This window comes from Tachysurus vachellii, chromosome 2 (assembly GCF_030014155.1).
Source record: "Tachysurus vachellii isolate PV-2020 chromosome 2, HZAU_Pvac_v1, whole genome shotgun sequence".
NCBI classification, from domain to species: Eukaryota; Metazoa; Chordata; class Actinopteri; order Siluriformes; family Bagridae; genus Tachysurus; species Tachysurus vachellii.
The window spans coordinates 30,442,840-30,468,157 of record NC_083461.1 but is presented as its reverse complement, the minus strand read 5'-3'; the positions used below and the strand labels follow the sequence as shown (position 1 = coordinate 30,468,157).

The following is a 25,318-nucleotide window of genomic DNA, read 5'->3' as shown; positions in this document are numbered from 1 at the left end:
GTGCCATTGATTCACTGCTGCAATATTTTTTTCTATTGTTACTCAGCTGTATAACTGAAGTTTGCTTAAATTGGCATTGAACTGGTTCCAGGTCAGCAGAGTTGACATAGCAGGATAAGACTCATAGTATAGGATTTGTAGGAAACATTTTACAGAAATGACAAATCAATGTTTTGCTGGTGTAATCATCCTACTGAAAAACCTGGGGTCTGAATTGAAAAAGACAAATCACATGAGCAAACCTCACAATGTAAAGAAACTTTATTAAACAAGTTTAAAGAGTCAAAGAGGAAGTTGTGCTTGGTGCCAAAAGTTTTGAAGCCTGCTTTGAGGAAATATTGCAGTCAATAATTCATACTTTTGTTAAGTGTAAGGTTACTAGGTTTTACACACACACTCACTAACACTAACACACAGCCATGATAAATGAGCCAAAATCTATAAAACCCTCCATTTAAAAGGGAAATAAGGGAGTGTTAGTGTGAGGAAATCCTGACATGGTCGAACTTTCCACCGCTAACACAATACCCACAAAATCCTATTAAAATCCCATTGAAGCACTCAGGCTTCTCCACCATTAATGAACACACATTATAAAAACTGGGGGGGAAAAATTTCATCAAAGCATTTTTTTTTAAGTTGTGTTAAATTTTATTTGGTCTCATTAACGCTCTTCCATTTTTTTTTTTTAAAGTTCCACAGGTTAAAAACATTACAAGAGGCAAAACACATTTGAGCATAATTACATAAAAACATAGACTCTCTGAAACACAAAGTCGTAGAATGATTAGGCCCAGCCCAGTATGTCATTTCGCACGTCACAAAGCCCATTGGAAGTTGAACGTATCCATAACAGGAAGGAGGAACAACATAAAATCTCGTCCAGGTGAACAGAATAGAATATCAGCAAAAAGTCTAGTATTAAAAAGAAGGAATTAAAAAAGCAAAGTTTTCTCAGAAAAGACGAGCAAACGTCCGAAAGACTTTGTGTTTTTTTTTTTTTGTTTGTTTGTTTTATTCTTCCAAGTTCAATGAAATGAAGAAAAATATAAAGTAAAACAGTCAAAGAATGTCGTCATCCAAAAAGTCAGTCTGTACCTGACTACGGATGATCGTTAAGTTTGTAGAATAGGTTGATTTGTCCCTTTGCAGCACCCATACATCTCCATCACACACTCCAGTGATGTAAAATACAATAAACAAAGCATCCTGATGAGGACTCTGTCTCTGGCCCATTAAAATATCTTAAATCCAGTGTCTTAAAGGCCGTAATAAATAGATCTATCTCTCTCTCTCTCTTTTTTTAAATCTCTCACAAAGAATTATGCACAGTACTAATTACTCTGTCAAAGCTGATTGTGCTTAGCACAAAACAGAGTTTAGCCTATTTAGTAAGGAAGCAGGGAATGGAACAGCATTAGTACAGAGAATAATCAAAAAAAAAAAACAACACAATTACCCTAACGACGTTATTTCCATTGCTAATTACTATGTTTAAAACAACAGCCCAAGACACTCCTTTCGACCACAATAGCTTAGGTTACAAAGTTTCTTTGGCACAAAAATTATGCTAGTACATGATATCAGTGTCTTCTGAACAACAGCATATCATACTGATTTAAACCACCGCTGACAAATCGAGAGGGGGGGAAAAATACTTGATGAGGAAACAGCAGTTAAAAAAAACAAAAAAAAGAAAAAAAGAAAGAAAAAAACAGGACAAGGTAGCGCTGATAAATGAGAACCTGCTAATGACGGCTCATATGACGGTTATGATGAATGGCTGCTGGGCTTTTGGGCTTGAGCGCAGCTGTTCTGTGTGACCTAGAGATCCTGACTAGGATTGGAGAGCAGCCATATTAAAAACAGGTTCCCAAGCCCAGGTTGATCAACGTGAGAATTAGATATTACCGCTAAAATGAGCCCAGCAGATGGTGACTTTGGGGAAAAAAGCTTGCAAAACTAAAAGGAGATTCATGCTAATGTTTTAGAGACCGCTGAAATATAGCTAAAGGATTTTCAGGATCCTGCAGGTGTCTGGAGAGTCATTTTTATCATTTTTTGTTTTCTTGTATTTTTGTTATATCCGTGATTGGAAAGTGGTGTGAGAGGTGAAAGGGTGGTGGTGGTGGCCTGAGAAAACTATATACAGGTTTTCCTGAACTGAAAAATGTTTCTCTTTAGCAGGCATCACTACAGGAAAGTAAAATCTGGTTACATCATAAACTACATTGTTAGGGTCAATAGCTATGAAACCGCTTGATCATTGCCTGACATTCATTGTGCGAGGAAATCATAATCAGCTAGCAAAGTTTTAGACATCTTCAGGCAAACTACGTTTGTTAGCCTGGCTCCTGTACAGCATGTTATTTTCCAAGCTAAGAATAAAAAAATCGATAAAAACATTTCATCATTGTTTTGATTTCTTAAAGTTGAGGTGTCAAATCTGTTATAAGAAGAAGAAAAAAAAATAGTTTTATACAAACTAATTTTTCATCTTTTCTTTTTGGCCAGACTTAAGCCACGGTGACACCTGACAAGTTTTTTTCACACACATAACTTCATCAAGGAAAAAATATTTTAAAAGGTCGTTTTTTTACCTGAAACAGGACAAATAATATAATATTCAGAAACCTTGTATTTTAATCTCTGTTTATCAGTCATGCTAACTTCATTTAGTCTTCCTAGCTAGCTACAGTACAGTTCATCATATTAGCATCTCAGCTAAATTATTTCAGTACTGGCCAAACTTTGATACAGTTACATTATTGATTATACTTTTAAACACCAGTAGAGATAAATTTTCATGATTCTTGACCAGTTTTGTCTAATCTCTAGGTCAATGCAGTGATTAACAGTGAACAGTGACCTAGCTAGCATAATGGCTAATTACCTCAAAAAGCCTTACTGAGCATAAAACAAGACATTTCAGGAATCTGTTTTCTACAAGATGGTAAAAGATATCTAAAAAAAAAAGGTGAAATACCAGGCATGAGTTTAAAGAAGAAGAGGATGATGATGGTGAGATAGAATGTAGAATTAATGCAGGACTCAATGATTTACAATGAAAGGAGCAAAAATATTATTGCTGCTGCTTCCTATAAAACTACAGAAATATACTGGTAGAGAATGCAGTCTAGATTTAATATTCTTGACCTTTAATAATTTAATATAAACTTTTGTCTTGACAAGTGACCACTCCATGCGAATGACCACTAACTTTAGAAACGAAGACAATAAACCAAATATCAAAACTCTTTTCAATAACTCTCAACATCTTTGGTAGAGAAAAGGCCACAGTGTTATCCCTTGAAGAACCTGAAGGCTTAAAGTTAAAAAAAGATGTATTTGAATAGGAACTTTTGTAGGGAATAATGTCTCTCCTATACTCCTTTCTGATTGGTAAGAAGGTGTTGACTCATTATTATATCAGAAGCTAAGGAACAGCAGCGGTAACTATTTTAAAGCTCCTTATGAAGCTTTGTATGTATTTTTTGTATTTTTGGAAGGAGCTCCCAAACATGTAAAAGTATTTATAAAGAATCTTTTCTAATTACTGACCAAATGCATTTTAAGCAATATTTCAGCATTTAGCAATATTTTAAGCATATTTCAGAGTAAGGAAAATATCTGTTTTATCAGCCTCGTAGCTCTATCGCAATACTAAAGAAGCATACAAGCTTGGGTTTATAACGTTCATTTCCACCAGGGATGAAAAAAAAAAGTCAGAAGTAATCACTTTTTTAGTATTGTGAACACTTTTCATTTCTCTGAGACTATGTAGCCTTTGACGGCAAGCAGCCGTGTCAGTAAGTTAACGCTGATGGTGTAGGACTTGTGTGTGCCTGTACGGATACAATTTTTGTACAGTGAATGCACTTTTTCAAACAGCAGTCAAAGACTCCAGAGATCCTTTGTCGTTCCGAACAGATTTTCCTCCAGACTCGAATGAAGGCTTTGCAATTTCGTGCTTAAATTGAACAGGGTCTGTTGTAGTACTGTTGAATATATGGTGTCTTGGTGATTAAAGGGCCTATCTGAAATGTTTGCAATATGTCTGATATGTAGGAAATGTCAACATAAACCTGTCATATAGTTTGAATAGCAGGTTTAAGCCAAACCCCATCATGCTGGGCTCGCAGAATTTTTTAGTACAGTACATGCACGTTATACACATAAGGGAGGTAGATGGCCTGCCTTATACATTGCTACACAGTTTTTTCAGTAGTTTAAAAATAAGTATAAAAAAGATTTAGGGCACTGTCTCATCACCAAATTTGTGGTTTGAATTAAGAGAAGCAAGCCTTGCCAAGATAATTGAGCTTTCTGTGATGTTCTCTGCGATCTTGTGCCATCTTAATCAAACATAAATCATGTGATTTAATCGCAATGGAAACCATGCTTCGGTGGCATGTCCTGCAACTAAAGCCATGCCGGATAAAATGTATTAACCACAGATTTCTGGTTCAATTATTGGACCATGTCTTTACTGTGAATATTTTGTCTAAAGAGTTCAATATCTGTTGCTCAGAAAATTAAAATGAAGTTTTCTAAAATTTGATGGATCCATTTTAAGGGAATTATCTTAGTATGCTAATGTAGATTTTGCTCCAGGCAGAAGTGAAGAGGTGATAGTGATAATATGCGCTGGCCTGAGCTTTCTTTTTCATTCTTTGGTATGTGTATGGAATGATCTGCAAGTTTGTCTTGTTCATCTCTGCAGATTGGAACAGTTGCTCTAAGAAAAAGATGAATTTTAGATCCTATCAACTTTCCATAGGAAATCAACAGCTTGATTGTTTGTACAGACTATGCTCCATGTGACGAGCGAAGCAGAATAAAAAAGCCGTCTTGAACTCAAGACAGACATGTTAGAATCAGATCATCTAAAAATGCTAACACGGCTCATGACAAAACCAAAAGTCAATATGTGAATTAAACCGATATTTGAAATCTGCTTGTTTCTGTAGCATAACTCTTACTTACTCTTAGTTGAGACAACCAACAGACAAAGGCACTTAAAGTAATGCAACGCATATTAAATAAGTCATATTAAATAAGCTAATAATGCAAGACGGATTATGCTCCGGGTTCTGGTAGAATCCTCAATCTGAAATGGTGACTGATGGTGATTTGAAGAAAATGAGCCACATCATAAAATTGGAAATATTATGAGCATCATCTTTTTTTCTGTGAAGGCAAAAATTTTTTGCAATCCAACACTTGGGTAGTCTGAAGCTTTTCAAAGGAAAGCAGACAACTCCAAAGCATGCAAAACAGGGTTGTTTGAATGTGGACTGGTAAATGTGTGGCTTCCAGTAGAAGCTCAGAATACGTCATCTCTTTGTTTTGCTGGCGACTTGAAGGGACTAAGACCTAGAGTCTTTCTGGGGAAAACTTTCTCTTTGGCAACACCTATGGGCTTGTTGACCCCTGCCCAACCCAGGTCTAGGAATGGGGCATCAGCAGGGTTCAGTGGGGCGACCCTGAGAGAAAGGTTGGGACTCCCGTTGGTGGAACATGGTGCGGAGCGAGAAACAGGAAAAGGGGCGGAGAATGGATCAAAGGGTGAGGAAAGATCGGAGTTTATAGATGGGTCCGCCTTCAGACTGAAAGGATCACAGTCAGGGGAAGGGAAGGGGTCACAATTCATGAAGGGGTTGGTCGGTGAGGGTCTGTACCCTAGTCTTGGACTTGTTGGGCTGCTGGTTGAAATGGCATGCCTTGAGCTACATTTCTCCATCCCACCAGCTGAAATGAAGCTCCAGGGATCTATCCGGGGTCGGTTAGGAGACGGACGAGGTCGTGGTATGATGTTTACCTCCAGGCGCCGCGTTTTAGGGCTCCAAAGACGAGGATCGGGGTAGAGAGCAAATGGGACCGGGGATTTCTCATCTGCTTCCATAGTATCTTGACATAACGGTAGATCCAACACTGAGGAAAAGGGAAGAAAACATAAAAAATTTAAATGCAAGATAAATTCAGATAATAATAACATCATGAAAACAGAAGCTTACCTAGTTGTGAGGAAAGTCCATGACTAGATCTTCTCCTTCTGTCTCCAGTCTGGTTCACACTCTCTGTCACTCCATTAGCGATCCACTCAGCAGCGCTATGCTGGACAGTCTTTTGGCTTGTCCTGTCCCTCTCTCTGGGATTTGGAGGAGGTGGGGTCAAAGGTAATGGCTTATTCTCTGTGGGCTTCAGTGAGTCAACAAGAAGTTCTTGCGGCAGAGAATCTGTACTAAACGTGATAAGGTCTGCAACCAAAGTGGGATCCGTGGGCAAGTCCACCACAGCCAGCAGGGGCTGTTCTCGGACTAACTCCAGAGCAGGCACATTAGTTCTATGGGCTGTTCGTGGAGGGGGTGTTGGTGGGTGCTGGGGTTCCAGATGCCGTCCCAGAGCCACAGAGGCGAGAAGAGCAGCTCCGCTGAGCAAGGCACGGTGAGTGATTTTAGTATGAGGTGGAATACTGGAGCGACAGTCTAGGTTTGGTGAACTACAAGGGGACAAATATCCCTCTTCACTCCCAGAGTCCTCTTCTGGAAGAGCTGTCCATGAAGGTTCCTTAACCAGGTTAGAGCCTAGAACAAGAAGACAAAAAAGTGAGAAAATAAATCAAGCAAGAAAACCAAGGATGTCCCAGACCAAATTGATATATACAGTTCAGTGTATACAGAATACCATTTTGGCTTGGTTCAGGTGTGTTGGGTCGGTACTCCTCAAAGTCATCTTTGGAGTCTCCATTTTCATTGCTGTCCAAAGCCAACAGCCGAGCTCTCATAGACAGTCTAAGAGACACACAGAGAGATATCAGTGGCCGAACCAAACAAAGTTCACTTGGGTAAATGGTGATCTGGAGTGGTTGAGTATGCTAGAAAACTGGTGTCTACTGTATGTAAACGTCTCTTCAATTCTAACATCCCAATTCTAACATCCCAAGTATTACAGCAACCGAGTAATCCATCTTCGCTAACAATCTCCAAAGTCTGCAACCTCCCTTGGTTGGTGAATACTCCGGTTCATTTAATCGAAAGTGTCTTGTTACGACGTCTAATAACCTAAAACAATCAGATACTTTGCCTTTAAGTCTTAATTAAGGTGTTAATTCTTAAATACTTCTGTTTAATGTTTAAGTGGATGAAGAAAACATCAGAAGACCTACAAGAGGAAGATTTTTACCTTTGTACAGAGAGGAGAAGTGTTTAAATACCAAATAGTGATAATGTAATAGAGTATAAAATAATTTACACATGGGGGGAAACATAAAAACATAAAAAAAAAAAAAAAGAAGGAAGGAAGGAAGGAATGAATAAGGTTTATGCACGTACAGGCAATCTGGAAAAAGGATTTCTTCACAATTTTGTCACAATAATAATTCCAATTGTTCTACCTACAGATTATTTGAATAAAGTAATATTTTTTTTGACCTTTACTTTCCGGGCTTTTTCTGTACTTCGTATGGCAGCACGTCCATTCCGTTGTTATGCGTTTTAAATATTGTTTATGTTGTTGTAGTCGTATGTTGACAGAAAATAGCAAGCACTTACTGGAGAGTATGAACGTGACCAAATATATAACATATATAACAATATTGCATAAAATGTATAAAATAACATGCATTAAGGGAAAGATGAGCGGTACCTTCAGATGTCTGAATGAAAAAATGTAAATAATTGTGTGGGGTGTATATTTTATAGAATAATTCTTTGCCATTATGTTAAAGGGTGGCAATGTTTTGCTGTCGCTCTGTCTTTCCTTTCTTATTTATGCTTGTGTGTGTGTGTGTGTGGTGTGTGTGTAAGCAAGTACCCGCTCTCCTGCGGACTCAGGCGCTGAACCTTAGGGCTCTTGGGGCTTTTAGGGCTTTGAGGGCTCCAGTGAGGAGAAAGTTTCCTTTCGCCGTTAGCCTTCAGAGGAAGAGATTCCAGCGGCCACACCGAGCTCCACTTACTTTCACTGGGGCTCACTGCACGAGCGACAGGCAGAGAAGGGATTTACATTCAAATAATTTATAAATAAGTGTCTCTTATTCTCAGTATATGCATGTATGTGTGTGATGAAATGGCAGAACCATCCACAAGAACTCATGATGCTTGGAGCAATGTAATGGCAGAACAATTATCATTTACGGTGTTTAAAATATTCATTGCTTAAGAAATTGTTTTATAGAAATCACAAAATTTAGCTTGCTTTATTTCTCCTTGTACATGTTTTGGCTATAAAGTAATCACTTACGTTGGATGGCACGGAAACGTGGGCCGATAGAAGGAGAACCCAAATCTGGAGAATTTCGTCTCTTCTCCAAACCAGGAGAAGCCTGAACGGTGATTTTGTGGATAAAATCTGAAAGATAAAACACATGTGACGTTATTTTGTATACCAGAAGATGGTTGCTTCATTTCCCTTGAATGTTTATAACATACTAACTTGATACTATAAATGGATCAAATGTACAATTGCTGTGAAGTAAGGAAATCTTAAAGTTGAAGCAATTCCTGTCAGTTTTCGTTTAAAATCTAAAACTACATTAATAGAAGAGATTAAAGTGCAGAATCAGCTCATAAACAGTCCCTTTTTTCTCAGAATGTCTTAATAATAACAAACTACATCCTGTTTTCTTCCAATTATATGTAGCAATTGTCGCATAGCAATAATAACATGCCCTGAAACAAATACTATTGTCACCTGTGTGTGTGTGTGTGTGTGTGTGTGCATGGTTGCATAACCCTTATCTGGTTACTGCCTTACCTTGTGGCATGCTGATTTTCTCCCCGTTCTTTAATTTCAGCTTGTGCTTCTTGAAGGTTCCTTTGCGCTTCTTGACTTTGGGTTTCTCCTGGTTTTGGTTTACATGAAGAATGAGGAGTGAGAGCTCCCTCTCAAACACATCCTGCTCCCATTGAGCCAACTGCTGCTCTCGCAGACGCAGAAACTCCTCGTGAGATTTCTGTTCCAGAGCGGCGCGCTTCAGCTCCTCTTCACGACACCGCAGCTCCTGTACAAAACACATCCTGTATGTTACACTTCAATTCTCTGTTATTACATTAGATCCTTATAGAGCTTAACAGAAGATTTAGTTAGCAGTACATATCTTATATGCGACGTAGAAGACTTTTTTCGGTCACACACACACACACACCTTTTCCTTAGCACGCAGCTCATCAAACATGCCCTGGATCTCCAGTCTCCAGTCGTCCTGCAGAGAGTGGAAGGAGTCTTGAGGCATCTCTTCCATCACCTGCTGCTCCAGAGCACACAGTTGAGCCAAGATGGAGGCAAAGCTGGGTCTGTGGTGGGGGTCCTGATCCCAACATGCTGATACACACACAAAAAATGTATTATGATCATGGATGGATGGATGGATGGATGGATGGATGGGTGAAATAAACGGATAGGTAAATAGATGATGAGTGGATGTATTCCACTGCTTACAGTAACAACTCTACTAAGAGGGTGGGTGAGTGGAGGGATAGAAAGATGGACTACTAGAGAGACGGGTGAAAAGAGGAAGATGGGTGGATATTGAGGTAGATGAATGAATGGATAAGTGGATAAAAGAAAAGATTGATGGACGCATTGCATCAAACCTGGTGGAATCATCTGACGTATCTGTTAATAAATTGATGGAATTTTGAGAAATAGAAATGTGAATGAATGGATACCTGAAAAGGTCTTTAAGATGGATGGACGGATTAGATAGAGAGAATAATACATCGTCAATGTATGTGTGTTGAATGGCACCGTTTCATATCTGCATAAATATGAAGATTGATAACAGATACATTTTGGATGGATGGACTGATGGACATCTATGTGTAAATGAATGGATAAAGACATGAAATATTGATAATAAAGAATTGTAGAGATGGATGGACGGGTGGAGGGACGGATGGATGGCTATGAGTAAATGAATGGATGGAGACATGAAGGTACATATAAAAGAGCACCGTATGGATCGATAGTTACGTACTTGAAGAGACTGAAGTGATGGATGGTTGGATGAATAACTGAATGGATGGATGGATAAAAGACGTTACCTGACATGAGTTGGGCGAAGGGTTCAGGGCAGGTGGAGGGGATGGGCAGAGTCAGTTTATTTACTGCCACACCGTAGGCCACAGCCAGACCATCAATCCCTCTGTATGGAGCCTCGCCTGTGAGTAACTCCCATAATAAAACTCCATAACTAGAGAGAGAGAGAGAGAGAGAGAGAGAGAGAGAGAGAGAGAGAGAGAGAGAGAGAGAGAGAGAGAGAAAGAGATAGAGAGAGAAAGACACTATTCAAATCAGGTTCAAGGTTGAAGCAAACTTTACAGGATGCCACAGACCCACACAGAACCGTCCCGCAAAACACACACACATAGTACAGCATATAGACACATACACACTTGACACAGCTGTTCAGAAAAAGAACATCAGCATCCTCCGTGTCTTGGCTCCCACGCACCTACAATTACAAACCCTGCAAGAGCGTTTTCTCTTTTAAATACTCTTACTCAGAGAGAGAGACTCGCCCACAGTGGCTTTATATAGCCCGGTAATTACAGCATGCGCGCACACGCAGCACAACATAGCTTTCTCTGCCCCGCAGCTCCTAAACACTATAATCTTAGAAGTATATTAAGACGCCTTTAAAGTCTGAGAAGAAAGAAAAGAACTTTTTCTTTTTTAATGTAATGATTCCACAGCGGTTATTCGGCCTGTCGTTGCAGAGAGGACGGATACCGTTATATGCGGTTACAAAAAGTCATGACGAGAAAGGTGTGAATTTTACAGTGGAAGATACGGTCTAATCAATTATCTAGTAGTCTTGTGGTCTAATAAACAGCACCAGGAAGTATTGGTAATAAGTCCCGGATCTGTGCACAGCTCAGGCTCACAAAGTTCATGCAGAAAATCACAGGCTGAGCCACGTTGTATGAACAAACAGAAAACATCTCAACCGTTTTTAGCTTCGCAAGCGGGATAAGTTTCTAATTTCCGTCTTCTTACGAGACTAGCATGCAATTAAAATGGTATTTTCCTACTTCTCCACCACAGCACACTAAGCATACTTCTATACTAATACACTTGTCGGCTTACACGCTAGTGTACGCTCTAGAAGTATGAAAGGTTGCACGCGTGCTAGTGTGAAGATACTGTGCGTTTTTATTCGTACTGGTAATAAAAACGAGCGTTTATATTATTATACGATTATAGAGTATGACTGCTTGACTGTATATACATTTACATTTCTGCCACTTAGAAGACACCCTTATCCAAACTGATGTACATTTTTATCTCATTTCCATTTATACAACTGAGCAATTGAGGGTTAAGGGCCTTGTTTAGGGGCCCAGCAGTGGCAGCTTGATGAACCTGGGATTCGACCTCGTGACCTACTGATCAGTAGTCTAATGCCTTAACCACTAGGTGACCACATGCCTATATACGCAGTAGAATATCCTCTACAAACATGACCGTGTACATCGTGTTCGTCCTTTCATACTAAAAAACCCCGGTCTGAATTTGTAAATTCATTACACATTTCAGATCCCAGGGCTGTCGATTAAAAAGCGGCCGTGTAAACACGAGGATTACAGCTAATACGCATAAAGCTGGCTAGTTTAAAAGTTATTTCCACTCTGTTATTTCCACTCTGTTATTTCCACTCCGACTTCATGCATGAAAACGCCACGAGGCGTTGGATGATTTTTTTTTTTTTTTTAGATTTTGAGATATTAAATAAATTCCAGCTTTTTTATATAATGCAACGTTGATGTGCACTGGATTTACACGACAGCTCCTGGTGTGACGTTATCCTGTCGAGCTGGTGTTATTGTTGCCATGGTGACGTTTTATTCAGGTGTACAGGTTACAGTACGGTACACTGCGTCTTAAAAGGGCATGAACCTCTCTCACCAGACATTCCACTTCTCTCTTCAGTGATAAAGAATGTGTGTGTGTGTGTGTGTATGTGTGTGTGTGTTTAAATGTGTGTGTAAGAGCCTGAAAGTCGTTCCTGCCTGAGTGGATAGCATTGTAATTGGCGGTAGGGATGCGCCCTTGAGGACAGAGGTGTCTATTGTTTGGGGATGTGTGTGTGGTTGCAGTGTTGAGGTTACCTTTTTTTACATGCTATTGTGACTCTGTGTGTGTGTGTGTGTGTGGCTCCCTCTCACCTCCCAGTCTCTAAACCTGGATAAGAGCCGTATTGTTTCGCTCACCTGCTGTGAATAAAGGCAGCTGTGTGTGTGGTGTGTGTGGTGTGTGTGGTGTGTATGGTGTGTGTGTTTAACCGAATGTGGGGGCGAACAGCAGGAGTCATCTGTGAGCTTTGATCAAACTTCTGATTACTCTCTGTGTCGCTCCACTTACTCACTCGTTCCTCATTATTGTACGCTTTATTTCTTACACCACTTTCTTCAGTCCTTGTGCAATTATCCTCAAAAAAAATAGATAAATAAAATAAACTCTCCTTATTAAACAAACTGCCACCTCTGAACCCAAACTCGCTCCAAAAGAGCGACATTTGGCTCAAATCTGACACTTATCACTCCAACAGACTTGTGAATAGTGTCCAGGGATTGAAGCCTTTTTCACATGTTCCACCTTTGGAGGTTGGGGTCAGAGCACTGGGGCAGCTATGAGGGTCTTGCTCAAGGGCCCAACAGTGGCAGCTTGGTAGCGCTGGGGCTTGAACCCCGATCCTCCAATCAACAACCCAGAGCCTTAACCACTTGATCCACCACAATATTTCTCAATATGCACCAACTCCCATTTATCTTTCTCTCCAGAAACTTTGTCAGTGATTGTGGCCAAAAATGTTTAATTTGCTGGAGTCTTTTTTAACATTTGCAATACAATTAGTTTTAGTTTTATTGCAAGAACAGGATTTTTCTTCTGCTGTAATTCTCGATTTTGTGTTAAGTCTCTGTGATCGTGAAATCCTGGAGCGACTGTTTTAGTCTAGACACAAACTCAATTTGAACTGAAGTACGATATTAAAGGAACAAATCAGGGTGAAAAGAATCAGTGATTTAATTCACCTCCACACATCGCTGCCCTTGGAGAAGGTGGAGGATTTGATGACCTCCGGTGCCATCCAGGCATAAGTCCCCGCTGTGCTCATCTTGGTGGTCTTCTGCCACTCTCGAGCCAACCCGAAATCTGTGATCTTCAGTGTGTTTCCCTCCATCACGTTCTTCTCTATCGGCTGAGACAGGAGGACTGAGAGAGAGAGAGAGAGAGAGAGAGAGAGAGAGAGAGAGAGAGAGAGAGAGAGAGAGAGCCACAGACAGGAAGAGAGACAGAGAGACAGAGAGAGAGAGAGAGAGAGAGAGAGAGAGAGAGAGAGAGAGAGAGAGAGAGAGAGAGAGAGAGAGAGAGAGAGAGAGAGAGAGAGAGAGAGAGAGAGAAAGAGCCACAGACAGGAAGAGAGACAGAGAGAGAGAGAGAGAGAGAGAGAGAGAGAGAGAGAGAGAGAGAGAGAGAGAGAGAGAGAGAGAGAGAGCCACAGACAGGAAGAGAGACAGAGACAGAGAGAGAGAGAGAGAGAGAGAGAGAGAGAGAGAGAGAGAGAGAGAGAGAGAGAGAGAAATAGAAAGACACAGAGACAAGAAGATAGATGCAGAAAGAGAGAGAGACAGACAGACAGACACAGAAAGAAAGAGACACAGACAGGAGAAGAGAGAGAGAGACAGGGAGAGAGAGAGACAGAGAGAGAGAGAGAGAGAGGTGTAAGTAATGAACTTTTACATTTCTGCTCAATGTATAACTCTGTCCGAGTCTCATTCATCAGTACATTTCTGCTTAAAATCAGAACATAATGAGTGAAGGCAGAAAGCCGAGACACACAACCTGCAGGTGGAAACCCCTACTCTGGTGTGTCTGGCTGCCTGCTCAGTCTGTATGATGTAGGATGTGTATGATGGATGATAACCGAAGCTGAATGAGACACAGATCTGAAGCGGTATAAGGGGAATTGAAGCTGTTTGAAGCAACACATCTGGTAGGATTTGCTTTATCTCAGGAGTCTGGGTGTAACACTAACTTCAGCACGGGCCAAAATAAATATGTGTGTTTGTGTTACGGTGCACAGACTTCATGTGAGGAGAGAAAACGCTGCCTGTCGAGTCCTGACGTGTGCACTGATTATAATGAATATGAATTACAATCCATTACTGTCATGTGACAAGGATGTAAACTTACCCACAAGGTCTGACTTCAAAAAAACAAAGGTTTTGTAAGTGAAAAGATGCAAAGACTGTATGTCTGTCTGTCTCGCTCTTTCTCCCTCTCTCTGTCTATCTATCTATCTGTCTGTCTGTTTGTCTCTGTCTCCCCCCTCCCTCCCCCACTCTCTCAGACAGTCAGTGTCAGTTAGTCTGTCTCCCTTTCTCTCTCTCTCGCTCCCTCTCTGTCTTGAGCTCTCTCTCTCTGTCTGTCTGCCTGTATGTCTGTCTGTCTCTCTCTCTCTCTCTCTCTCTCTCTCACTTCCTCTTTGTTGGCAGAAAAGCAGAAGTGTGTACATATGTAAGACGTCACGACCGAATGCGCTGTGAGACTTTAGAGGGTGAGGAGAAACAGAGTTGCAACTTTGCCAGCACTCTTCCTGCTACTGTAGCTCTCCCCTACACACACACACACACACACACACACTCGCACCGACAGCAATACACACAGTCACAGCGTCAGCATGTCGTGCACAGCATGCATTGGAGTGGAAAGTACAAAAGGGGACCTGTGCAGCCACACACACACTCACACACACACACAGGCGTCTTTCAGTATCTCCAGATAGCCATCACTATCCAAGTGGAATTTGGACTCTGAATGCACAGTGAAACGTGGTGTGTTAGGCAGAAGTGAAACAGCTCCTGTCTTCATTTTTCATTTACTATTAAAGAACACACACAACGCTCACTGCACACCGTCACAGAAGTTTCTCTCTAAACATTCTGCCCAACCAGGCCCAAAGCCTGCAAGCCACCATCCACGAGCAAGCCAAAATCAATGTTAGAAATGAACTGTACCACACACACACACACACACACACACACACACACACACACACACACAGAAACAGTGGTGGTTTCCTTTGGCTCGTTCTTGTGACCTCCCCCACAGGACGTGACGCAAATGTGACCTGCTCAAAAGTTCCTCAAAAGAGGACAGAAAATATCCGCATTCGGCTCAGCTATAACACGAGATGCACAAACACACACGGCAGAAACACGGCAGACAAACCTGCATATAAGAACACACACTTACATCTGGAGAAATGTCACCAAAATATCAAACGTTCGTATTAAAAGAAAGTATAAATACAAACAGCACGAAAAAACACTGAACCAAAAGATTCTTTTGTCTTGTTTGTTTATTTGGGGTTTTTTTTAATTCAATGCTACTGAATACTGGATTCTGATAGGTAGAAAATGATTCAAATAACTTTCTAACAGAAGCTCTGATGGTAAACGTCCACATAATGATGTTTTCTTTAAGGAAATGTTTAGCGTTGATGGAAGGAATCTCCAGTATCGGTGTCAGTGCTTTGGAACTAGCATTAAGTTCATTTGAGCAGATTTACGCAGTAATAAGCGTAACTAGAAACTTTAATTAAATCATCCTTGTGGCATAAGAGGAATAAAACTCTTTGTAATGTAAAATCCTTTGTGGCAAATCGGAACTTTTTTAAACTTTAAGACGGATAAACAAAAGCGGTTTCATTGACGAAACGGTTACTGTACACCTTCAACACACCGTGGTCCCATTTTCCCAAGTTTAACAGCATGAGTAATGAAAATCTTTTCGTATTTCCTCTGCATTCGTCATAACGCCGAACTCCGCTGAAACCGACATCCAGCTTCTACACCTTCGTGCCAGCTTTCCGTCTGGAATACTGGTGCGTTTGTGAACCTAGAATCTCACATTTTCTCTAGTTCCTAGCCAAAACATGGTTTCTTAGCTGCGACACACCCTACAGAACCGTTCCAGGTTTGGTGCCAGATGCTGAGCAAGTATTTGTCTGGCTTTATTTCTAGCCTTTAAAAGAAATGAGGACCTTTGAGTATTGTTCATCCCATCGCTGACAGTTCTGGCTCCACTGTAGTGTTTACTGTCTCCGGTTGCTTTAACTTCTTTCTAGACAGTTTTTAAATAACCACCATCCCGTACACTAAGCCGTGACTCGGATAAATATCATGATTGTAACGTTTATAGCGTCTGATCGATGCTGCTGGTTATAATTAAGAAATACTTGGAACATTAGTTGCATGGAAAGGTTTAATATCAAGTGGGTTTAATTCATTTTGGAGAAAATGGCCACAAGTATTGGGATGGTTATTGGCAGACACTACCTACTTTTCTGTAGCTATATGTCAGTGAGACGAATGAATCAATGGTCTTTATCACAAGGTGAGAATCTTGCCTACATTCCAAACCTTGATTTCTTCAGTATTGATTATAATAACACTGGCCACCAGCTGTCTTCAGAACAAACACTCAGACACTGAATTTATTCTGAATTTTATTTTTGTCTTGCTGTGTTTGTCCAAGGTGATTCATTTGATTTCTTATATGTATGGAATCAACAACAAAATATTTGACCCGTGCCTGGATTCCAAGAATTGATATGAAGTCTATATGAAGAAATAAACAAAAAAGAATTAAACAAAAAAATGTTTATATACTTCCAAGTTAATTGATTCAGATAGCTCCGCTATTTACGTGTAGAATTGACTCCCAAAGTGATTTGAATCTTTTTGGGATCGACTCCCAGAACCTTTGAAAAATCTCCCAGAAAATCTCGACACAACCTATATTTAAGATATACATTCTGTATTTTAGGATAGAGCAGCAGTGTCCAAAGCGTAATTAATTAATGCATAACTAATTCATGAGTTTTGGAGGGTGACTCAACTCTTATTGGAATTAAACTTCCTGAAACCAAAAGCAAGCGGGTGACTGATCTTATGTTTTTTGTATGTTAAGAACAATATAGGCTTAGCAGTAAAGGGGAAAAAATTCGATTTAGCTATACATAATGGATTAAATAACCTGTTGTGTTAAGTGAAGTGATTTAGTGTGCAGCACAGTGCGCTTCATAACCTTCAGCGACTGGCTGATCTGTTCGTTAATTAGTTACAGCAGCTGTATGAAGCAACAATTTATTACATACAAAAAGGTTCACACACACACACACACACACACACACACACACACACACACAGAGTGCATATTCAGCATGTCTGCCTGTTCTGCTTGTGGTTGAAAGCAGGGCCACTGACAGTTCACACACTTCCACTAGCTTTATTGCTTCACTGTGAGCAGAACAACAACAACACCAAAATACAGAAGATTAAGAATGATTCAGAGAAAGATAAAGAGCATAAATATCAGTTTCTCAGCTGAAAATACCTAGTGACTATAACAAAAAAAAATAATAATAATACAGGACAGGTCATTAGGCCATCTGCAGTGAGCCATAACCACCAATTTAGTCCCACATTCCCCTACGGTGTGGAGAGCTACGGTGATTTCAGACCAGTGTTCTCTTTAAACGCTATCTGTTAGGCCCAGAGCCAGAAAGCTGTATTTTTTTCCTCTGCGGTGGCTCAGGCAGGAAAAACGAAACAAAGGAGAGAAATGAGGGCGCGCTAGACACCGTGCTGAATGAACAGTGGCGCTATGAGAGAGCGTAGCCATGGCAACGGGCTGTGTTTGTTGTTTGTTGACTGTTTGGAAGGCAGAGATGTTGGTAAGCTGAACGACACAGGCTAAACCCGGTCACACCATACACCCACAGAGACACAACGACAGATTGTGAGATACATTTGTGAAACGTTCCTTGGAGGAAACTTTTAACATTTAGGTTTCAGCGTTACATTTCTATTTTAATCACAGGCCTCTGAGGTAGAACTCTGTAGCTGTCAGGCTCTGTGATGAAATAAGGAGGTGTGGCCTTTGTGCCAGTCAGTTTCAGTGAAGGAGGTGTGGCCTTTGTGCCAGTCAGTCTCAGTGAAGGAGGTGTGGCCTTTGTGCCAGTCAGTCTCAGTGAAGGAGGTGTGGCCTTTGTGCCAGTCAGTCTCAGTGAAGGAGGTGTGGCCTTTGTGCCAGTCAGTTTCAGTGAAGGAGGTGTGGCCTTTGTGCCAGTCAGTCTCAGTGAAGGAGGTGTGGCCTTTGTGCCAGTCAGTTCCAGTGAAGGAGGTGTGTCTTTTGTGCCAGTCAATTTCAGTGAAGGAGGTGTGGCCTTTGTGCCAGTCAGTTTCAGTGAAGGAGGTGTGTCCTTTGTGCCAGTCTGTCTCAGTGAAGGAGGTGTGGCCTTTGTGCCTGTTAGTCCCAGTAAAAGAGGTGTGGTCTTTGTGCCAGTCAGTCTGAGTAAAGTGGTGTGGACTTTGTGCCAGTTAGACTCAGAAGAGGGGTGTGGCCTTTGTGCCAGTTAGACTCAGTAAAGGGGTGTGGCCTTTGTGCCAGTCAGTCCCAGTAAAAATGCACCTCTGCACCTGCACGCTTCTGTGAGACATCTCCTGTCCCAGTTAGTCCCAGATGAAATAAAAAAAGGCTCACCCAGTTTTTTAAATACAATCAGCCTGAACTGTATTATATTATTGACAGCTCTGTTCTAACATGCATTTTATCACAGCTTTAAACACCCCCATTAAACTCATTCCCTTGTGTCTATTTTCTCACCCTCCATTCTGTCATCGTCTCCTTGCGTCGTCCTTCCTCCCTTCACTATTGTACTGCTCGTCTTCCATTCCCTGCCTGCATTCTCTCTTCCTCCCTCTCTCTCCCTCTCTCTCTCTCTCTCTCTCTCCATAACCTTTCTACATTCTCTCCATGTGTGATTACCCTCTCTCTTTGTGTAAGTGTATGTGTGTATGAGTGTGAGGTTGGCAGACAGCATGCGTGTCAATGCGCTGCTCCCCTGAGAGACAAAGCCGTCCTTCTTCCAGGGGAAAACCCCCACCCTGCCGGAATTCTGCTCCCACCCACGGACCGGAGTGAGAGAAAGAGAGAGAAAGAGAGAGAGATGGATGAAAGAAAAATAGGACAGGTCACGATACTAATGACGTTCAGAATACCCCACCTCATTACACCCTGTGTCCACTGAAACAATTTTACATTATACCACAAAATTATCTCATATGATTGGTCAGGACCTCGGCAAGGTTTACGTTAACACGCTCAATCTGATATGGTATTGTTTCTATAGTAACAGTGAATTTTCTGGGATTGATATCATAGCGGAGGAGCCACAAATCTGAAGTCTAAAAATAAAAGGATTAAGGAATAACTTTTAATAGCATTAAATAATTAGTTATAAAATGAACTATGTAAGTGATGCAAGTTATGTATGAGCTAATTAGAGCGTTGATATGACAGCAACTTGCTCTCTACATAACACTGGTCTCAGTTGTCGTAAAACTGTGGATCTATTTAGCAACTAACACTGATTTATGGTTGTGTGCAGCCTATCTGGTCAAATATTAACCCAAATCATGATCCATTAACCTCAGAAAAAGCCTGATGTTTCGAAGGCATATCAATCATGAGCTGATGGTTAACTAGCCCCAGCGCTAGCATCGTTTCACAGTCGTTGTGCCATTTTAGCATGGACAAGGGGTGAGCAAAAGTGTGTGCACCCCTTGATGATTCAGCCATTATCACGTTGCAGGATCAAATATTTGTTCGGGGAATAGAAGTGAAACGTACAGCTGGATGAATGGTGTAATAACAGGACTATAAAAAACCCTTATACACAGCCTTCTGGCTTGAGCTTGTTCTCCTCCCCTCCTTCCCTCCTCCTCTCCTCCACTCTCAAGCTAAATGATACCACAAATAGTGCTTAGAAGGCAAAAACTAAGCTATTGCACAACTCTGAGAGAGCCCAAGCCTGCTTAAATGTACATTCACACACAAACACCAAATACTGTATATACCAATTCAACATGCTTGAAGTTGTCAACACACTGAAAGGCAGCATAGGGTTGATTGCGTATTCTTCATATTGTTAATCTTAACACACAATGAGATTGCGCATTTAGCATCATTTGAAACTATGCACTAGTGTTGCACAAAATTATACGTCTGTTTTCATGTACATTCACCTACCCAACAAAACAAGTTTAAAAACTAACTACCAAGCTAGTCAACACTTCGCTTATAGCCAAATAATGACATTAGCAACTGTTGTTCATCTGTGCTAATTTAAAAGTACTACAAATATTTCAAAAACAGACTTTCAGAGTTTAAGTTAAGTTATTTGAAGAAATTGGTTAAAGATTACAGAAAAACTGATATATGAATAAGATGTAGTAGTTAAAATTAGTTAGTTGCTGTTATGCTAGCTTGACTTAAATCCTATATGGTCGACTTTTATTAGTGCATATTCTACTTAAAGGATTTTTCATTTTTTATGTTCAAACATAAGTGCTCAAGGCTTGGAAAACTCCTTCGTATATATAGCGTCCTCTGGACTTCCTACTCCGTTTGACCCATCGGTGTCTTTGTTTTCCTACTGCACTCATCCGGTTTACACTTCTTCTCCAACAACATGCTAACACAAACACGTGTACACGTGTGGGCCGGTGTTTTTCCGACAGCGATACTGCTAATACACATGAAAGGATTTTTAACCACTTTCAATACTTTGTGTATGATGGTGAGAGTTTGTGCCATTTAAAAAAATATATATTCACATAAAATAAAAAGCCAAAGAATGAAGATTAATTTTTTTAGTAGTTTATAGTTGAAATTGCGTTGTTCTGTAACAGCTATATTTTACCTCAGGTTTTGTCACTAGAATCTTTTCAAGTTATTACGTCAAAATAAAAGCTACTTGCTATCAAGAAAACGTAAAGTTACCTCATTATCTTGCTCTCAAACAAAACACATCACCATATCAACAAACAATAATTAAGTGTAAGTTGATACAAAAATAAACAAACTCTGCCTTTGTCAGGACTCAGCCCGGACTTTGGCCACGTGCATTTGTTTATGTTCCTCGTCACGTGTCTGCCCCGCCTTTTTCTGCTCCTCCAGTCTCCACACACCTGTTTCCCATTGTTATTACCTTTGTCTATTTAACTGTGCCACGTTGCCTTGTGCAGTGCGGAATCAACAGTTGTCTTGTCCTGTCTCTAGTCCGTGTCATGTTTCGTGTTCCTTTGTTATTAAACCCCGTTTATTTCGCTATCCTGCATTTGGGTCAGTTTTATCCCGCGTTCGTGACCGCCTTCTTCAGAAGAACTTTCAATTTTTCTAGATTTTCTGCAGATTTTAGCCAAAATTGTCATGTGACATCACAACACACATTCAGCCAAAGGCCGTTTCATCTTCATTTGTGGCAAACATAAGTACAGCTCTCTGACAGTCACATAGGCGTCTTCGAGTTTAAAAAGAGAACGACCATTTTGAACAAAGGTGCCGCAAAATCAAGCGGTTTTGGCTGCAACAATCCCAGATAACTCGGAAATCCTTACAATTAATCCAGCCAATCAGAATCGAGAATTCTAAAAAGCTATGGTGTCATTTGGTTTATTTTTACACACACACACACACACACACACACCACCACCACCTCACAATCCCTATATCGGCACTCACGGTTGGAAACGAGGTTGACTCGTTGAGTACTGATACTGATTTTGATACCAAACTGTCTGTTAGTTACTATGGTTACCATGGATATTATTAAACATTTGTACACTATATAAAATTAAAAAATTAAAAAAGAATAAAAAGTTAATTAAATTAAGGTAGCTAATTTAGTTTCTAGTTTTTTTAGTTTTACATTTAAATATGTAAAGAAAATAGTTTCTAATCCAACAATCTTACACAGGGATTTGTATAATTAAAAAAACATAATTGCTGTTGCTGTTGTTTTCAATCAGATGCCTGTTTAGCATTATGGAAGGAGTCTCCAGTGCCAGTGCTATTGTAACAGAGTTACAAAGTCCAACATGAACTTTTCCTCCTTGGTAAAGTCTTCAATTTCAGTTTCTATGACAACCTGCGATTTTTATTGGTTGTCTGTTTTATTAACTTTAACAGTGATAGAGAAAAGAGGCTGGTGATAACATAGCATTAAAACATACCACATTCTTTAATTGATAAATTAGAAATATTAGTCAGGATATTCTACAAGTGTAACTCTGGCTGTGGATAAATCTTAGATCGTTAAAATATTTACAACGTAAATTGAAGGCACTATAATGCTATAAATGTCACGGTCATGTACGTATATGATGTATATCATGAACAGAAAGACAGAAAGAAAACTTTCCAATCCGGAAAAAAAATGCCACAAACAGGAACATAACTAGAGAGAAAAGGTTTCAATAATATCGCAAACCTTAGTGACTTTCATTAAGAGAAGTAAAAAATAAATAAATAATTAAGCCGCTGAGTAGTAAATGAAAATAAGTTCATTTCAGGTACTACGATCTCTTCAGGTCTTGCCTGTCAGATGGACACCTGCCCTCCACATGCCCACATTTCCCTCAGCCATCTCCGGATACAGCCTGCTCTCTTTTCCAAAATAAAGAGACAATACCGCTGTGCTGCCCTTCCTTATCAGCCTCAGCCAAAAAAGACAGGGTGGGAAAAATGCTGACTAGTGCCCTCTGTTTCCTGTCCTTTTTTAAACTGTTCACTTAAAACAACTCCGGTTTCGGAACGGTGCCGATTTTATCAGGCCGCGTTTCCTTTGATAGAAAAAACACACACACACACACACGAAAAAAAACTTCTTCCGTTGTAGAAAAATAGTTCAAATGAATGCAATAAGAAACTGTCGCTTTATTCCCCTTCTGCACTCTGATATGTTTCATCCTCCATGGTGTGAAGACTTGTGTGAAGACTTGTCTTGCCATTAGCGCTTGTCTTGTGTGAATCTTGTTATTATACTGTTTTATACAGGTATATACTGTTATTATACTGTTTTATACAGGTATATACTGTTTTATACAGGTATATACTGTTATTATACTGTTTTATACAGGTATATACTGTTATTATACAGGTATATACTGTTATTATACTGTTTTATACAGGTATATACTGTTTTATACAGGTATATACTGTTATTATACTATTTTATACAGGTATATACTGTTTTATACAGGTATATACTGTTATTATACTGTTTTATACAGGTATATACTGTTATTATACTGTTTTATACAGGTATATACTGTTATTATACAGGTATATACTGTTATTATACTGTTTTATACAGGTATATACTGTTATTATACTGTTTTATACAGGTATATACTGTTATTATACTGTTTTATACAGGTATATACTGTTATTATACTGTTTTATACAGGTATATACTGTTATTATAATGTTACAACTGCTATTTCGTAAGCGGTAACAGGAACAAACTTCACTGATGTTGTATAAGAGGAATAAAACATTACTAGGCTTCAGGACCCAGTCAGTGACTATTTTTCTTTCATGGATACGTCTCACCGCTTACATAATCACCATGGGTAACATTGCTGTTTGGGAATATGTGTAAGAAAACACGGTTCCCAGAATTTCATTTAGTCTATCAGTAAATGATGAACTCTGAAATAATTTAGATGAAGATTTACCTAAAGAGATCATCATGATCAAAGCAAATATACACATTATGAAAATTGTATTTGAAATCATTATTTTGAATTATATCAGAAATATTAACAATTATTTAAATGTGACATTTATTTTTAAAATTTACTTCTTGACATAATTCTTGCCATCCTTAGATTAGTCGATTATCGATTAAGAAAATAAATAAATAATTTGAAAAAATTCGGTTTTCATTTAGTTCAGATCACTATCACTTAAAATTATTTAAATAATTCAGCAGAAATTTGCTGTAAATTTGAAAAAGAATAACAATTCGGTTGTCTGATGCTGAAGTGCTGAAATGTATAAAAATGGAGTTGATATTACTGGATATCATGGCAGTAGAATAGAATTTCAAAATAATTTAATTTCAAGAACCCATTTTCTCAGGATATAAAACAACACCAGACTGGATTAGAAAATATTATGTTCTGTCCGATTAACAGTGCAGCAAGAAAGACAGCTGTCTTGCGAATGTCTAGAAAAGTCTAGAGAAAAACACTCAGCTCGTCGTGTCGCTATCGTGAGATGTTACTCTCTGTCTCTGTCTCTCTCTCTGTCTCTATAATCATGCCGTCTGATTAGACCCCACATTCCTCTAGAATGTCACGCAGCCCTAAATTACCCCCATGGAACCAATAGGCCAGGTATGGGTGTGGCATGGAGAGAGCGCAAGAGAGAGAGAGAGAGAGAGAGAGAGAGAGAGAGAGAGAGAGAGAGAGAGAGAAAGAGGGCAGAAGACAGGCACATGTTTTCAATAAACTAAATATAAGTGCACAAATTAGAAATATGCACAGCATGATATAAGAAGCCATGGAAAACCACAATATGTGAGTTATATCTGATTTCTGTCCTCTTGAGAGAAAATGAGGGACAAAAGACGGAAAGAGAGAGAGAGAGAGAGAGAGAGAGAGAGAGAGAGAGAGAGAGAGAGAGAGAAGCGACAAAGTGTTGACGTTCTTGAGAAAGGCCAGGACCGAGTGCTTAGCCTTGGCGTGTTCCCACGATTTCCCAGCTATCCTAGGGTGTGTGTATGTGTGTGGGCTTAGCTGAATATTTGTTGCCTGGGTGAGTCAAGTGCACTTGGTCTATGTGTATATGTCTCTGTATCTTTGCAGTCGCACCTCATTCACTTTCTAAATGATACTGATAACGCGTGCATGTGTGCATGCATGTGTGTGTGTGTTCATGAATGTGTGTGTGTGTGTGTGTGTCTGTTTGTGTTGCTTGCAGTTGAATTCCAGTTATGAGCCCTGGCTCTGTGCCGATGCCTTTCCCATCAGCAGCACTGATGCAAAGCTGCCTTCTCAGGATCTCTGTTTAGTCCAACACACACACACACACACACACACAGACCTCATGTTCTAGCTATCTATCTGATTTTCATACGAATAAACATGTAACAGTTCAAAAACAAAATGAATAATGCCTTCCTTAGATTCATTCACACACACACACACACACACACCTGTAACAATAGCTGAAGACTGATAAACCCCCATATTTCCTATCTGCTTCGCCTTCTAGTGCCCTAAGACAAGTGTCCTTCTCTCCTCTCTCTCCAAACAATGGTGTATTTAGCAAAAACTTTCTAATTCAATTAGCCTTATTATCTGGATATAAATGGCTCCGTCCCAAATAACTCCACCATGTGTATACTTCTCTCCACACAGAGCAGCCACCAGAGAAACAAGTGAACTCCAGGATGCCG

At 39.9% G+C, this 25,318-nt stretch overlaps 1 protein-coding gene across 1 annotated transcript in view; it reads right to left on the bottom strand.

The window, feature by feature from the left end:
• Positions 1–243: 243 nt before the first annotated feature.
• Positions 244–25,318, bottom strand: part of LOC132841755 (mitogen-activated protein kinase kinase kinase 11) — a 28,540-nt gene continuing 3,465 nt past the window's right edge. The window contains exons 2-10 of the mRNA XM_060864250.1: positions 13,035–13,215; positions 10,044–10,192; positions 9,146–9,321; positions 8,755–9,001; positions 8,242–8,349; positions 7,816–7,972; positions 6,688–6,794; positions 6,018–6,587; positions 244–5,934 (exon numbers count right to left, since the gene is read on the bottom strand). Of these exons, the coding sequence (XP_060720233.1) occupies positions 5,327–5,934; positions 6,018–6,587; positions 6,688–6,794; positions 7,816–7,972; positions 8,242–8,349; positions 8,755–9,001; positions 9,146–9,321; positions 10,044–10,192; positions 13,035–13,215 (2,303 nt within the window). The 3' untranslated portion in view covers positions 244–5,326. The remainder of the gene's footprint in view (positions 5,935–6,017; positions 6,588–6,687; positions 6,795–7,815; positions 7,973–8,241; positions 8,350–8,754; positions 9,002–9,145; positions 9,322–10,043; positions 10,193–13,034; positions 13,216–25,318) is intronic.